This window comes from Sardina pilchardus, chromosome 15 (genome assembly GCF_963854185.1).
Source record: "Sardina pilchardus chromosome 15, fSarPil1.1, whole genome shotgun sequence".
In the NCBI taxonomy this organism is placed as follows: domain Eukaryota; kingdom Metazoa; phylum Chordata; class Actinopteri; order Clupeiformes; family Clupeidae; genus Sardina; species Sardina pilchardus.
This window is the reverse complement of record NC_085008.1, coordinates 13,884,024-13,898,456: the sequence shown is the minus strand read 5'-3', so window position 1 is coordinate 13,898,456 and position 14,433 is coordinate 13,884,024. Positions and strand designations below refer to the sequence as shown.

The window sequence follows — 14,433 nt, the reverse complement described above, 5'->3', positions numbered from 1 at the left end:
ACGCCGCGCGCTTGTGTTTGGGTTTTCAACGCATGACGTAAAATTTAAGCGTCGGTAAGATGGAGTCTACTGTGGTGGCAGATGGCGTGTCTGCCCCTCTCCCGGGCAGATGTGCCTATTTCGTGGAGAAGAAGAAAAGATACTGTAAAATGGTTGTTGGAAGTGGTAAAGCATATTGTGGCGAGCATGCCAATGTCGTAAGTTGCATATTTCTTTTCATTATTCTTACTGGCAACAGTAACTAAAGTCTGCCCAGCCAGCCATGCTAAGTTCAACTTCACACTGTTCTCTCTCTGTAGGATCAAGAAAGCGACAGAAAGAGAATACCATGCCCACTAGACCCTAAACAGTAAGCATACAGTAGTCAGCAGCCCATTCTCTGTAATGTTCTGTAAAATATTCTGTTTCTGTGTCTAGAACTTTACCTGTGTGCTAATCATGTTTTTTTTTTTACTGCCCTCAAGACATAATTGCCTTTCCCTTTTCCCAAACAGCACAGTCTATGAAGATATTCTGGCAAAGCACTTGAAAAAGTGCAACTCAAAGGAGAAACCCAAACCTGTGAGCTCTTGTTCATACACTTGTAGTGTTTTAGAGCCCTTTACTTCCATCAGACTTCATATTTGTCACCCCCATACTGCTAAAGACAAGTTAACTTTTTTACTATCTTCTTCAGGTTTATTACGTGAAAGACATTAATGCTGGTCCAGATACAGTCACACTCCCTGTGTCAGATGAGGTAACGCTTTCATTGACATGTAAAGTAATAGTGGCTTTTATTGGTAAGGGAATTGATGCTGATGTGTGTTTGTTTATCAGGTATCACTGGCTGACCGTTCCCAGAAGGAGATGGAACATCTGATTCAGAAGCTTAAAAACGCTGTGAAAGGTGCACTCATAATTTCTGTTGAGGAATTTGTTTTTATTTTTTGTTTTTGTTTTGTTTAGAAGTCTGCTATAATGTTACTGATTTACCATATAGAGGAGAAATACCCAGTGTCCTGTCATGTCATGTAATGTCCATCTCTTTGCTATCAGGACTCGGTGTGAAACACAAGGAGAGCGTACTGTCCCACCGTGCTCTCCAAGAACCTTTGAATGACCCGAAAAATGGAGACTTCGCCTGTAAACACCTGAAGCAACAGGTCCTGTTTGACCATTACTGTCTTTGTATTGAGAATGTTTGTTTTGTTTCACTAATTCACTAAGGGTTGTTTGTGTGACTGAAGCAAATACAAGGCTATTTTGTTTAGCATCTGGAAAACAAAACATTTGCAAAGTAACTATCTCCATTTGGTATATTTCTTGGGTATACTGGAATATATAAGATGTGGTATGGTACCTTTTCTCCTCCCAGAGTTATATGTTTGTTATAATTGTTGCTGCTGGCAACCCGACTTTAACCTCAGTGTTGCCTTAACAGGCTTCTATTCTGGGGAACATGGAGGCTCTGAACCTGCTTGGTCCCCACAGGTGTGTGGTGGAGTTTGGGGCGGGTAAGGGTAAGCTGTCCCACTGGATCCACACGGCCCTGGGAACAGCGGAGGACGTCCACTTCCTGCTGGTGGAGAGATCCACAACGCGCTTCAAAGTATGTGTGACACAGACCAGCTGCTCTATGTTTCAGTCCAACCTGGTGTGTGTGTGTGTGTGTGTGTGTGTGTGTGTGTGTGTGTGTGTGTGTGTGTGTGTGTGTGTGTGTGTGTGTGTGTGTGTGTGTGTGTGTGTGTGTGTGTGTGTGTGTGTGTGTGTGTTTTGTGTGTTAGAGAGAATGAGTGTGTTTATTAAGTGTTTTTCCCCTTGACTATGAAGGTAGATGGCAAGAACAGAAGTACAGACTCCACTTTTGAAAGACTCCAGGTGGATATTCAGCATCTTGACTTGAGTAAGAAGACTCATTTTATTTATATAAAACATTTACATTCAACATATACAGGAGATGAAACTCTGTGTGTGTGTGTGTTTCTATAGGTAAAGTGTCCCTCCTCCAGGAAAAACACCTCCCTGTGGTAGGGGTTGGCAAGCACCTGTGTGGTGCTGCGACAGGTAAATAAAATCACATCCACGCATCCACACAGGCCCACCTGGCATCCCAGTCTTGATGTGGGATGTTTGTTGTTTTACCAGATGCTTGATAGATCACTTCCATTCGTTTCGTTGCTACTTAATGCAAGTAAATGAAAGCAGCTTCTAATGTGTTGTGATGTGCATCAGCAAGCTACATTTCAAGCTGCAGCAATTTCAAGCCCCTCCAATCTGTGCCTTCATCTAGTTTCTGTGCTGCTTGATGATTCTGTTTCCCTTTCCTCTTATCACGCATCTCTCTTCCTCCTCCTCTCTCTCCTTCTCACCTCCTCTTCCTCATCATCTTCCTCCTCTGTACAGACTTGGCTCTTCGGTGCCTGCTGGAGAGATCAGAACCAGGTGATGATGATGATGATGATGATGATGGTGGTGGTGGTGGTGGTGGTGGTGGTGGTGGTGGTGGTGGTGGTGGTGGTGGTGGCGACGAGCCGTCGAGTAAGCGCGTGAAAGCGGACGTCCCGGTGGAGGGCTCGGCGGCCATCGCTCGGTCCAGGCAGCCGGAGGTTGGGGGCGTGGCCATCGCTCTGTGCTGCCACCACCGTTGCGACTGGCGCCACTACGTGGGCCAAGAGTTCTTCCGCCAGCGCGGCCTCGGGGCGGCCGAGTTCGGGGCCTTCCAGCGCATGTCCAGCTGGGCCACGTGCGGCATGAGCCGAGCCGGCGGGCACAGAGAGGGCACGACCGTGGACACCACGGTGGGCACCAAGGGCCCTGACAACATCGCCAAGGAAGAGGAGGAAGAACACGAGGGAGGAGAAGAGACCGGACCAGACAGTCTGGACAGGTCAGCAGCAGCAGACACCATGCGTTTTATTATAATATAATAAATATCATAATAACCCATTTTATTAGCGTCAAAGATAATTCAAAGCAGACACACTTCATCAGTGTAGAGACTGACTGAAGGAGTGGAACTGGGAGCTTGTGTGGGCCACTGCAGCAGTTTAACCATCATGCAAATTGTGTGACTCTGAGTCTGTCATGTCACTGATTTTGTGTGTCTGTGTGTGTGTTTGTGTGTGTGTTTGTGTGTGTGTGTGTGTGTGTGTCTGTGTGTGTCTGTGTGTGTGTGTTCTCCCAGCAGCTTGTCTGTGGAGGAGCGCGAGCACGTCGGCCGGCTGTGTAAGCTGCTGATTGACCAGGGCAGAGTCCACTACCTGCAGCAGCGAGGCCTGGAGGCCGACCTGAGGTGCTACACCACTCCGGACATCTCGCTGGAGAATGTGCTGCTCACCGCAGTGCCCCACCCCGGCCACACAGGGGCACCACTGCTAATATAGCAAGGGACCCCGCTTACGTCATCAAGAGGGGACAGCGTCTCCTCAGACTTGTTTTTGTTTGCTCCTCCAAGGGAAATGGCGTGCCAGAGACAATCCCTCTGATTGGCCAATGAGGCAGCTGAGTTTCATCCATGTTCTGTTTGTTTGGAGGTGTGGTGGATATGAAGTTATCAGAAAAAGACCCCTAAGTGTCGTCACTGGCGTGACATCAAACACACAACACTGGGCAAGCATCAGCTGAAGGGTGAACAAAACACACAAACGACGACAAATACACATTCTCCTGCCAACGACAACTACAGATACACACTTTTTTTGCTGACATCGTCAAGTCATGAGCCATTCAGTAGGGGCTTACAAGAGGCGTGTGTTCAAAAGTGACAAGAAGGACAAGACAAGAACATGGCCACCAGGAGGACAGGACAAGAACATGGCCGCCAGGCAGGAAGCAGGAAGGACGGGACGAGGACATGGCCGCCTGACAGGAAGCAGGAAGTGCAGAGGCCAACATGGAGGACAATCAGGAGAGTGGCGGCGTCTCACACACACCTTCCAGCGTCACGTTCAGCACGGACGTAAACGTGGCCTGGGACTCTGCAACACACACGAGACATGAGACATGTTCAGCACACACATGACATGCATACACACAACACATATTTACACATATTTTTCACAGTGATTTGTGCCTGTTTAAGCAGTGTGTGTGTGTATGTGTGTGTGTACACACACAAGTGTGTGTGTGGATGTGTGTGTGGATGTGGATGTTAGTAGTAGTCTCTCAGGTGTGTGTGTGTGTGTGTGTATGTTTAGTCTCTCAGGTGTGTGTGTGCGTGCATATGGGTGTGTCTAGTCTCTCATCTGAGTGCATTGTGTGTGTGTGTGTTTAGTCTCTCATCTGTGTGTGTGTGTGTGTGTGTGTGTGTGTTTAATCTCTGGTCTCATCTGAGCGAACGGTGCATGTTGAACACGGCGAGACCTCGTTTGCGCGACTCTCTGATGTACAGCTCCATGAACTCTCGTCCAAACATCTCCCGGTCGTCGTCCTCCTCCGGGTCCTCGGCCTGCACCTCCGGTAGCGTCAGGTCCCACGTCAGAGGGTTGTCACGGAAATTCACAAACCTGCCCACACAAATGTCTCATTTTAGGATTTTAATTTTACCCATCATCCAGACTTTATTTTACATTAAAGTACATATATTGTGTCATCCAAGGCTTCATACTGCTTATTCTCTTCTTTTTTTTTTTTTTTTTTTTTTATTATATTATGTTTTTACCTCTGGTTACCTCTGCTAAGGAGGTTATGTTTTCATTGGGGTTTGTTGGTGTGTTTGTCTGTCTGTCTGTCTGTCTGTCTGTCCTTTGTTTGTGTGTTTGTTTGTTTGTTCGCAAGATAACTCAAAAAGTTATGGATGAATTTCGATGACATTTTCAGGGAAGGTCTGAAATGACCCAAGGAAGAAACGATGAAATGGAGGTTTGTGCTGTTTGAGTGATTTTCTAGTTGTTTGTATTGAGTGTTTTATGAGTGGGTGTTTTAACTGGTTGGATTTTCTGTCCTCTGTGCTTGGGCCAATCCCAATCCACCATTTTGATACGGAAATAACCTGAGGCTGTTCACCTGAGTCTCACCTGAAACTGCTTACCTGAGGTTGCCCATGTCCTCCATCAGGCTGGGGATGTCTTACCTGAGACTGCTTTCCTGAGGCTACTTACCTGAGGTTGTTCTTGTCCTCACTCAGGCTGGGGATGTCTTACCTGAGTTTGCTTACCTGAGGTTGTTTACCTGAGACTGCTTACCTGAGGTTCTTCATATCCTCCATCAGGCTGGGGATGTCCTTGAGGCGGTTGTTGCTCAGCACCAGAGTGTCCAGGTTGTGCATGTGACTGATGTTGTCAGGGAGATGCTCCAGCTCATTCCGCTGGAGCCACAGGGTATGGACCTTCTCCATCCTGGGAATCGGACACACACACATACACACACACACACACACACACACACACACACACACACACACACACACACACACACACACACACACACACACACACACACACACACACACACATACACACACACACAATCAGTGACTGAAGTGGAGAAACCCCCAGACACCACCACCTCAACAGACACGTCAACACAGAGAGAGCAAGGCTTAGGCACTGTGTGTGAAAGGTCAGGCATGTGCCAGACTCTTTTCAATATGAAAATAGATGATGGCTTCAATGCTTTAAAGCAATCCAATGAAGTTCCAGAGGTTTTTTTTGCAGGAGTATTTTACACAACTATTGTCAATACATTGCTTGCAAATTTCCCCTTGAACACAGCATGTGTGGATTTGGTATATGCGGAATATGGTGTGTGTGTGTGTGTGTGTGTGTGTGTGTGTGTGTGTGTGTGTGTGTGTGTGTGTGTGTGTGTGTGTGTGTGTGTGTGTGTGTGTGTGTGTGTGTGTGTGTGTGTGTGTGTGTGTGTGTGTGTGTGTGTGTGTGTGTGTGTGTGGGTGTGGGTGTGGGTGTGGGTGTGTGTGGGTGTGGGTGTGGGTGGGGGGGGTGGGTGGAATATGGTTGTATATAGCACCCCGTGTGTGTGTGTATTTGGTATATGCGGAATATGGTTGTATATAGCACCCCGTGTGTGTGTGTGTATTTGGTATATGCGGAATATGGTTGTATATAGCACCCGTGTGTGTGTGTGTACCTGTGTATGTCGTAAGGGAGGCTCTGCAGCTGGTTGCCCCCCATGTCCAGCCACTCAAGAGCGGGCAGGTTGACCACACACTCGGGGATCTCCGTGAACTTGTTCATGGAGAGGTCCAGGTGATACAGCTTCTTCAGGTTGCTTAGCTACACATGGAGCATCAGTGGACGCCATAGTAACACCAAATCAGTTAAAGATTTCTCTGCTCATCGCAAGTATTCACTACAGTCTGGTAACATAGCATTTCAATCAGAGACTTTACGATGAGGAGACACAGCTCATTCAAAGAATCTCCCATAGAAATGTATGGGGTTAGTTTGTAATGCAAACATGGCAGTCTTCTACATAATTCTGCCGCCAAAGGTTGACGTGGAATACATCGTGCCAATCATGCGGTGTGTTGTGAATACATCGTGCCAATCGTGTGGCGTGTTGTGAATACATCGTGCCAGTCGTGTGGCGTGTTGTGAATACATCGTGCCAATCGTGTTGTGATTTCGCAGCTGGAGCCAGGTTGGTATCGTGGAGCCTTGAACATGTACAGTTCTGCCCAAGTAGATGCTCAATAAAAGCCCAAGATGAATATGGCCACCGAGTGGAGGGACTTGCCTAAAAGGACTTTGTGTCCTTATATGTGCCCTGCATATAGACAAAGTGCCCTGCATATAGACAAAGTAGGCAACCTGAGTTTAATATTGACAATATGGACAAGACAGTTTTCATCAGGGTCCGGCTCCTATACAATAGAGGATGCTGAGGCAGATCAGAGACCGAGAACATCAGCAACATGCGTTCGTTCTGTTGGTTCTAGTGGGTGCTGGTGTTGAAAGTGTTCTCTGTTGGTACTGGGTCTTTGTTTGGGTCCCTATGTGGACGGTTCTGTCTATGGTTATCTGTGTGTGGGTATCTGTGTGGCCATTTCTATGTTTGTCCTTCTGAGGGTACCAGTGTGGTCGGTTCCATGTGGGTGTCTATATGGTCAGTTCTGTATGTGGGTCCCTATGTGGGTATCTGTGTGGTCGGTTGTGTGTGTGTGTGTGTGTGTGTGTGTGTGTGTGTGTGTGGGTAGGTACCTGTTCTGGAAGCTCGTCCAGGTCCCGGTTCATGGCCAGCTCCAGTTTCTCCAGACTCTCACAGTCACCCAGCTCCTCTGGGATGCTGCTCACGCGGTTATAGCTGACCACCAGCTCCCGCAGCCTCGTCAGCTTACCTGGCAACACAGAGCACAGGATCCCAGTGAATATCCCTAGAATCTTCAGCTTATCTGGCAACACAGCGCACAGGGCCCTAGTGAATATTCCCGCCAGAGAGGATCGTCAAATCATCTGGCAACACAGGGCCCCAGTAAAGCCCCTCACCAGATAGAATCTTCAGCTTATCTGGCAACACAGCGCACAGGGCCCCAGTAAAAAAAAACCCACCAGAGCCTGAGACAGAGCGAGAGGGGTAATCCTTAGTGATGGAGGATCTTTGTCCCTACTCCATAACTAGAGTGTGGCATGAAATCTGCTGCTCGTCTTAAGGCCCCGGTACAGTTCACGCACCCGACTTGTCGTGCGACATGTTGACGTCACGGGGAACGTTGTAACCATGTATACTTGCGCGTGGTAGTCGCGACACAATTTGCAGTATTCCCCTGAACAGAGGCACGGTATCCATTGACGTTAATGGCAGTAGCAACTAGCTTCTTTGCTGATATTTCAGACTTAGCTTGCACAACTGAAGGATTAGCCTACCATCTCGTTTATGAGATGAGCTTGTGTAATCTCCCTAAATGGAAAGATATATAGCCTATATTTTTTTAGGTCTAGCAGATATCCTTTGGTTGAAAATAAATCTCTTCCTTACCTTTTGCTGGAATACTTATGTGCCTCGGTCCTAGTCATTTCCCCCTAATATCCTCCTGTTGCAACTCTCACTGGTAACTTCGTTAACTTATCCAACGTAGTTCACGACTGTAAACAAATCAGTCATCCAAACGGCAACTCTCGCTGCAGCCTAGCCAAGTTAACTTCCCACTTCTCAAACTTACTATTATTCAAACTTCATGACTACAGTCGTTTTAAAAATGAATGGGCTTATTTAAGATGTTGGATAGGCTTATGATAATGCCTGAATGTGGTTTATGTGGTTGATGACTGTAGAAGGACACTGGCTCCGTGAGCTTGGCTTCAATCTCTTCCTAGTTGTCGTGCGAGGTTGGCGCGCGCGGCTGATAAAAAATGTTCGGTGTCCGACAGGTCGGCGCGCGGCTGAAATGTGGCTTGCGACACAGGAAATTACGTCATTTTGACGTCACATTGTCGCGCGACAGGTCGGGTGCGTCGAGTATACTTCTAGCATAAAGGCCCCGGTACAGTTCACGCACCCGACTTGTCGTGCGACATGTTGACGTCACGGGGAACGTTGTAACCATGTATACTTGCGCGTGGTAGTCGCGACACAATTTGCAGTATTCCCCTGAACAGAGGCACGGTATCCATTGACGTTAATGGCAGTAGCAACTAGCTTCTTTGCTGATATTTCAGACTTAGCTTGCACAACTGAAGGATTAGCCTACCATCTCGTTTATGAGATGAGCTTGTGTAATCTCCCTAAATGGAAAGATATATAGCCTATATTTTTTTAGGTCTAGCAGATATCCTTTGGTTGAAAATAAATCTCTTCCTTACCTTTTGCTGGAATACTTATGTGCCTCGGTCCTAGTCATTTCCCCCTAATATCCTCCTGTTGCAACTCTCACTGGTAACTTCGTTAACTTATCCAACGTAGTTCACGACTGTAAACAAATCAGTCATCCAAACGGCAACTCTCGCTGCAGCCTAGCCAAGTTAACTTCCCACTTCTCAAACTTACTATTATTCAAACTTCATGACTACAGTCGTTTTAAAAATGAATGGGCTTATTTAAGATGTTGGATAGGCTTATGATAATGCCTGAATGTGGTTTATGTGGTTGATGACTGTAGAAGGACACTGGCTCCGTGAGCTTGGCTTCAATCTCTTCCTAGTTGTCGTGCGAGGTTGGCGCGCGCGGCTGATAAAAAATGTTCGGTGTCCGACAGGTCGGCGCGCGGCTGAAATGTGGCTTGCGACACAGGAAATTACGTCATTTTGACGTCACATTGTCGCGCGACAGGTCGGGTGCGTCGAGTATACTTCTAGCATTAGGTAGGACCAGGGTTGTTGTGTCTGTTTACTAAGAGCAGAAGTGTTCCCCTTGGACAGGTCCCTTTCAGGATGTGGGTGATGGCGTTGCGGGAGAGGTCGAGGACACTAACCGATCTCTTTGGGGATGTCGGTGATGGCGTTGCGGGAGAGGTCGAGGACGATGAGCTGCTGGAAGCTGCCGATGAAGTGCGGGATCTTCTGCAGGCCGGTGCGGTGAAGCTGCCACTCGTGAACCTCTGACAACTGGACCAGCGCAGCAGGAAGGGTCTGCAGCAGATAGTGGGGTACGAATTGTAATTCCGTAGGATTTTTTTGCTAAAATTGATTTTTTCGTTTTATTTGCTTTATTTGGGGTCCTACTGTTGAAAAATGACGGGGTGCAAATTTTCTGACCCCGTTTTGCCCCCCCTCTGGGGGGCGCTTTCTCACCTTGGCCAGAATACTGACTGCACACATACATCTACTAATAATGATCACATTTTCACAATCTTGGTGTCATTTTAGGGGCTATTGAGGATGCTGAGTCCATTTATGACAGTTTCATTGTGATCAGAAGTTGTTATGACTCATTTTGTCATAACATTGCAGTAATAAAGGCAAATCCAATGGGGAAAAGTTGGCAAACAGTAAGTGAGCTCATATCTTGGGAACGCTTTGATGTATGTTAACGAAACTTGGTCACATGACAACTGACCCCCTCCCAAGGGTACACAACAAATTTGGTGTAATTTGGCCACTGGGGGGCGCTATAATTAGCGAACCTGCGTTTAGAGGTTGTATATCATGATGATGTTGGGTTAGCAAAAAAAAATCCAATGGCTAGTCATTCTCTTCATACTCATATTGATGATCATTGCAAATTTTACCCACTCATTATAAACAATTGCCCATTTTGGATTTTCCTGAAAGAGAAACTAGATCATCAGCAGTCACAACTTTGTTTGGCCCCCTCATTGCTGCTTGCCAATTTTTGTCAAAGATAACTATTTCAACACAAGATATGTCTTTTAATTCTGTCTAATGACACAAAGCTGAGAATCACATTGCTAAGATACAGACAGAAGATACAAGAAGACAAAATTATCAAATGATGCCATTTGTAATGGATGGCTAAAAATCGTTATGTAAAAATGTATGAAAATCAATATTGGATGAAATGAGAAAATTATCTTTTTCTTGTAAACAACTTAAGTGTGACAAGCAGTATGACACAAAATACCCCAGAAATGTTTCACTATCAGTAAACTGAAGAGTGTGTGTTATATGAAAGTCTCGATTTCAATTTGAAATTTGGAGCAAGAAAATCTAAACCGAGAGATGAGAGAGGAAAAATCACATGTAAAATTCTAGCTCTCTAAATAAGGTGTTTTTTCAAATCCAAAGGATAGGAGAAACCCTATGAGCCCTAGGCTGTTTTAAGGGCATTTCCACTACCTTTAGTTAGAAGCATTTATCCTGGTCATTGTAAGTGCCATTCACACATGCTACATAATACAAGAACCATGGTGGAGGGATACTTTGGAGCTGAGCAATTTACAGAAATATGTGGTGTGTGCCTTACAGAAATAAATGGCAATTTTGATTTAGTGATGAGAAATGATTTTTTGACACTTTTTGTGCTTCATATCTGTGACACGAGCTGATCTAACCTGACTTGTTTGCGTGGCACACATGATGATTCTCTATAATAACTTTTTACTGCATCGCAATGAACAAAGTAAAGGCAAAAAAGTGTTTATTTGTCAAACAAATTTGGATGCAATATGAGTCTTGAATTGGATACCATACAGGAATTTGCTAGGATCTCAAAACTGGATTATGAACGTGCCTTGCCATAGAGAAACACATGATAATGTTGGATTATGAACATAAGCTATTATGCCACAAAAAACACACAAACACATGGGGTAAGTGGAGCTAAATGAAGTTATTATTTTGCTGTCACTTCGTCTCTTTCATGACCTAGAAGGTTGTATGGTATCTGTGGATAGCTTTGTGTCTCCTCTTTCATCTGACATGTGTGCCATAGCTTTCTGATCTTTGGTTCAAGAGTAAATCAAACGAGAGTAATGGTAGCCTAAGCTATATGACATTATTATTTGTTTGTCACTTTGTCTATTTTTTTAACACAGAAGGATCGATGTATTTGGTATCAATGGAAAGCTCTGTTTCTCCTCTTTCATCTGATATGCGTGCATGTCTGTGCGATCCCGGGTTCGTGAGTAATTCAAGCGAGAGTAATGGATGTGCGGGTGAACGCAGAGAGCAGTATAGACTATAAATATGATATACTTTGATTTAATTTAATGACAAGTGTTTAGTCTCGTTGGAAAGCCCCAGTTCTGCTCTTTCGTGCAATAAAGGCTTCATCTCGCTGCAACTAATAATGGCAGAGCAATGTAACAGAGAAGAATGGGAGTGTTTTTTGACACACTTGGTCAATAGGGCTCATAGGGTTAAAAGGGATCCATTACAAATGGCATCATTTGATAATTTTGTCTTCTTGTATCTTCTGTCTGTATCTTAGCAATGTGATTCTCAGCTTTGTGTCATCAGACAGAATTAAAAGACATATCTTGTGTTGAAATAGTTATCTTTGACAAAAATTGGTAAGCAGCAATGAGGGGGCCAAACAAAGTTGTGACTGCTGATGATCTAGTTTCTCTTTCAGGAAAATCCAAAATGGGAAATTGTTTATAATGAGTGGGTAAAATTTGCAATGATCATTAATATGAGTATGAAGAGTATGACTAGCCATTGGAATTCTTTTGCTAACCAACGTCATCATGATCTACTGTAACCCCTAAACGCAGGTTCGCTAATTATAGCGCCCCCCAGTGGCCAAATTACACCAAATTTGTTGTGTACCCTTGGGAGGCGGTCAGTTGTCATGTGACCAAGTTTCGTTGACATACATCAAAGCGTTCCCAAGATATGAGCTCACTTACTGTTTGGCGACTTTGCCCCATTGGATTTGCCTTTATTACTGCAATGTTATGTAAAAATTAGTCATAACAACTTCTGATCACAATGAAACTGTCATAAATGGACTCAGCATCCTCAATAACCCCTAAATTGACACCATTGTGAAAATGTGATCATTATTAGTAGATGTATGATTGCAGTCAGTATCCTGGCCAAGGTGAGAAAGCGCCCCCCAGAGGAAGGGCAAAACGGGGTCAGAAAATTTGCACCCCGTCATTTTTCAACAGTAGGACCCCAAATAAAGCAAATAAAACAAAAAAATCCATTTTAGCAAAAAAATCCTACGGGACCATTATTTCATGACAATTCGTACCCCACTAAGAGGAGAACATTGTCGTTACATTACAACACACACACACACACACACACACACACACACTCACTCCGACAGGAGGATGTAGTCTAATCTAACACACACACACACACACACACACACACACACACACACACACACACACACACTCCGACAGGAGGCGGGCTACCTTCCACTCCTCCTTCTGTATGCGCAGGATGACCCGTCCGTCCTCCGTTACGATTCGCTCGCGGAGTTTGTTCAGAGCGATGCGGTCCTCCCATGGCCCTGTCAGCCTGCACACACACGTGCAGACACACACATTCAGGTGTAGATGCAGACAGGTATGGAGACAGACATTCAGGTAGATACTCACATTCAGGTGTGGACACACACATTCAGGTGTAGATACACATACTGTAGGTGCAGACACAAATATTGAAGTGTAGACAAACACACACACCTTACCAAATGTAAACACACAAATCACACACACACACACACACACACACACACGCACACACATATATACACACAATACAATACACATGTAGACACACACACACACACACACACACACACACAGATATAGGTATGCAGATGCAGACACACACACACAGCTAGTGAGATAATGTCAGTGGGGTCTAAACACTAAACATTGCTGCTCTAAGCGCTGCTGTTTGGCTGACTGAGGTGTTTTCATCTCCTCAAGTGTAGATGCACAATCACCATGGCAACCATCTTAGTACCATAATCATACCAAAGGTGCCTTAGGCCTGGTTATCAAATTATGGACATCAGTTCTGATGCTTGTCATACCTGCGCCCGCGTGCGCACACACACACACACACGCACACACACACACACACACACACACACACACACACACACACACACACACACACACACACACACACACACACACACACACACACACACACACACACACACACACACACACACACACACACACACACACACACACACTCCTCACCGTCCCACGGCTGCTCTGTCCCGGAGGTCTCGTTGCGTCTGCTGGTCATCTTTGCTCTTCTTGATCCTGGTCTCCCAGAGTGCCTTGATGGAGTTGACCGCTCCGAAGCACACAGCCACCCCCGTCATGCTAAACTCCTGGCCCAGACTCACACACACACCACGGTCGTCCCTGGTCTCAGCCACTCAGGGCCTTACCCAGTACAACAGACAGGGGGCGACAAACACATCTAAACACTTTATACAGACACACAAGCTGACTCCATTACAGTCTTTTATAGAAACATTCATGTTTACTTTAGAGAGCTCAGCAGGACTTTAGATACATGGTGTCCTGTTCCAATGCAGTGTCAATTTAATCAGTGTAAATTTAAATGTAACATAAGGCAGTGTCAATTTAATCAGTGTAAATTTAAGTGTTACATTAATAGACAAACTGTGATTATGCAGGCCCACAGCTTGATATATCTGTACCCAATCTCATCCTGAACTCGGGGGAAATAGATAAAAAGCAAATCTATGTGTGCGTATATGTTACATTTTTCTTCATATTTTAGACAGTTTGCACAGCAGAGCGCTCAAGTCGTGTGTGTGTGAGAGAGAGAGAGAGAGAGAGAGAGAGAGAGGGAGAGAGAAAGTCGAGACTGGTGCTTTTGCCTACCTCGGTCATGATGACACTCGGTCAGTCATGGTTCTGATGGGTCACATCTCAAGCCCAGCAGGACGGTTCAGACAGAACTCTCCCACAGCCACAGTATTTGACAGCCAGAGAACCCTTTCAGCACCACAGAACTCTCTCAAAGCCACAAACTCCACAGCAAAAATCCTCTCCCTGTGTGTGTGAGGTTATTAGGTTCCCAGACCTGCAGGCGGTGTGTGAGGGTGACCTGTGGAGTGTGTGTCTGTGTGTGTGTGTGTCTGGTGTGT

At 45.5% G+C, this 14,433-nt stretch overlaps 2 protein-coding genes across 4 annotated transcripts; one reads left to right on the top strand and one right to left on the bottom strand.

The window, feature by feature from the left end:
- The first annotated feature begins 59 nt into the window (after positions 1-59).
- trmt13 (tRNA methyltransferase 13 homolog) lies at positions 60-4,573 on the top strand. Of its 2 annotated transcripts, none has more exons than XM_062555346.1 (11): positions 60-197; positions 300-349; positions 495-561; positions 677-739; positions 820-889; positions 1,039-1,145; positions 1,424-1,591; positions 1,813-1,885; positions 1,972-2,046; positions 2,386-2,869; positions 3,170-4,573. In XM_062555346.1, exons 1-11 carry the CDS (start codon positions 60-62, stop codon positions 3,363-3,365), a joined length of 1,491 nt encoding a protein of 496 aa, XP_062411330.1. In that variant the 3' UTR covers positions 3,366-4,573. The 2 variants fall into 2 exon arrangements, with proteins under 2 accessions (XP_062411330.1, XP_062411329.1); XM_062555345.1 differs by having other exon boundaries at positions 3,167-4,573.
- Positions 3,826-14,428, bottom strand: lrrc39 (leucine rich repeat containing 39). 2 transcript variants are annotated; one of them, XM_062555348.1, is made up of 9 exons: positions 14,168-14,428; positions 13,508-13,736; positions 12,704-12,809; positions 9,347-9,503; positions 7,140-7,276; positions 6,067-6,212; positions 5,166-5,318; positions 4,345-4,487; positions 3,826-3,959 (listed from the first exon to the last, which is right to left on the bottom strand). In XM_062555348.1, exons 2-9 carry the CDS (start codon positions 13,633-13,635, stop codon positions 3,886-3,888), a joined length of 1,044 nt encoding a protein of 347 aa, XP_062411332.1. In that variant the 5' UTR covers positions 13,636-13,736; positions 14,168-14,428; the 3' UTR covers positions 3,826-3,885. The 2 variants fall into 2 exon arrangements, with proteins under 2 accessions (XP_062411332.1, XP_062411331.1); XM_062555347.1 differs by having other exon boundaries at positions 13,508-13,699.
- Positions 14,429-14,433: the final 5 nt, after the last annotated feature.

Coding starts and splice junctions, on each gene's coding strand:
- trmt13 (XM_062555345.1), top strand. CDS start 60: ATGGAGTCTACTGTGGTGGCAGATGGCGTGTCTGCCCCTCTCCCGGGC. Junction 350..494: donor TGCCCACTAGACCCTAAACA/GTAAGCATACAG, acceptor TTTCCCAAACAG/CACAGTCTATGAAGATATTC. Junction 1,886..1,971: donor TATTCAGCATCTTGACTTGA/GTAAGAAGACTC, acceptor GTGTTTCTATAG/GTAAAGTGTCCCTCCTCCAG.
- lrrc39 (XM_062555348.1), bottom strand. CDS start 13,635: ATGACGGGGGTGGCTGTGTGCTTCGGAGCGGTCAACTCCATCAAGGCA. Junction 6,213..7,139: donor TGGACGAGCTTCCAGAACAG/GTACCTACCCAC, acceptor CTCCATGTGTAG/CTAAGCAACCTGAAGAAGCT. Junction 5,319..6,066: donor CTCCCTTACGACATACACAG/GTACACACACAC, acceptor TCCGATTCCCAG/GATGGAGAAGGTCCATACCC.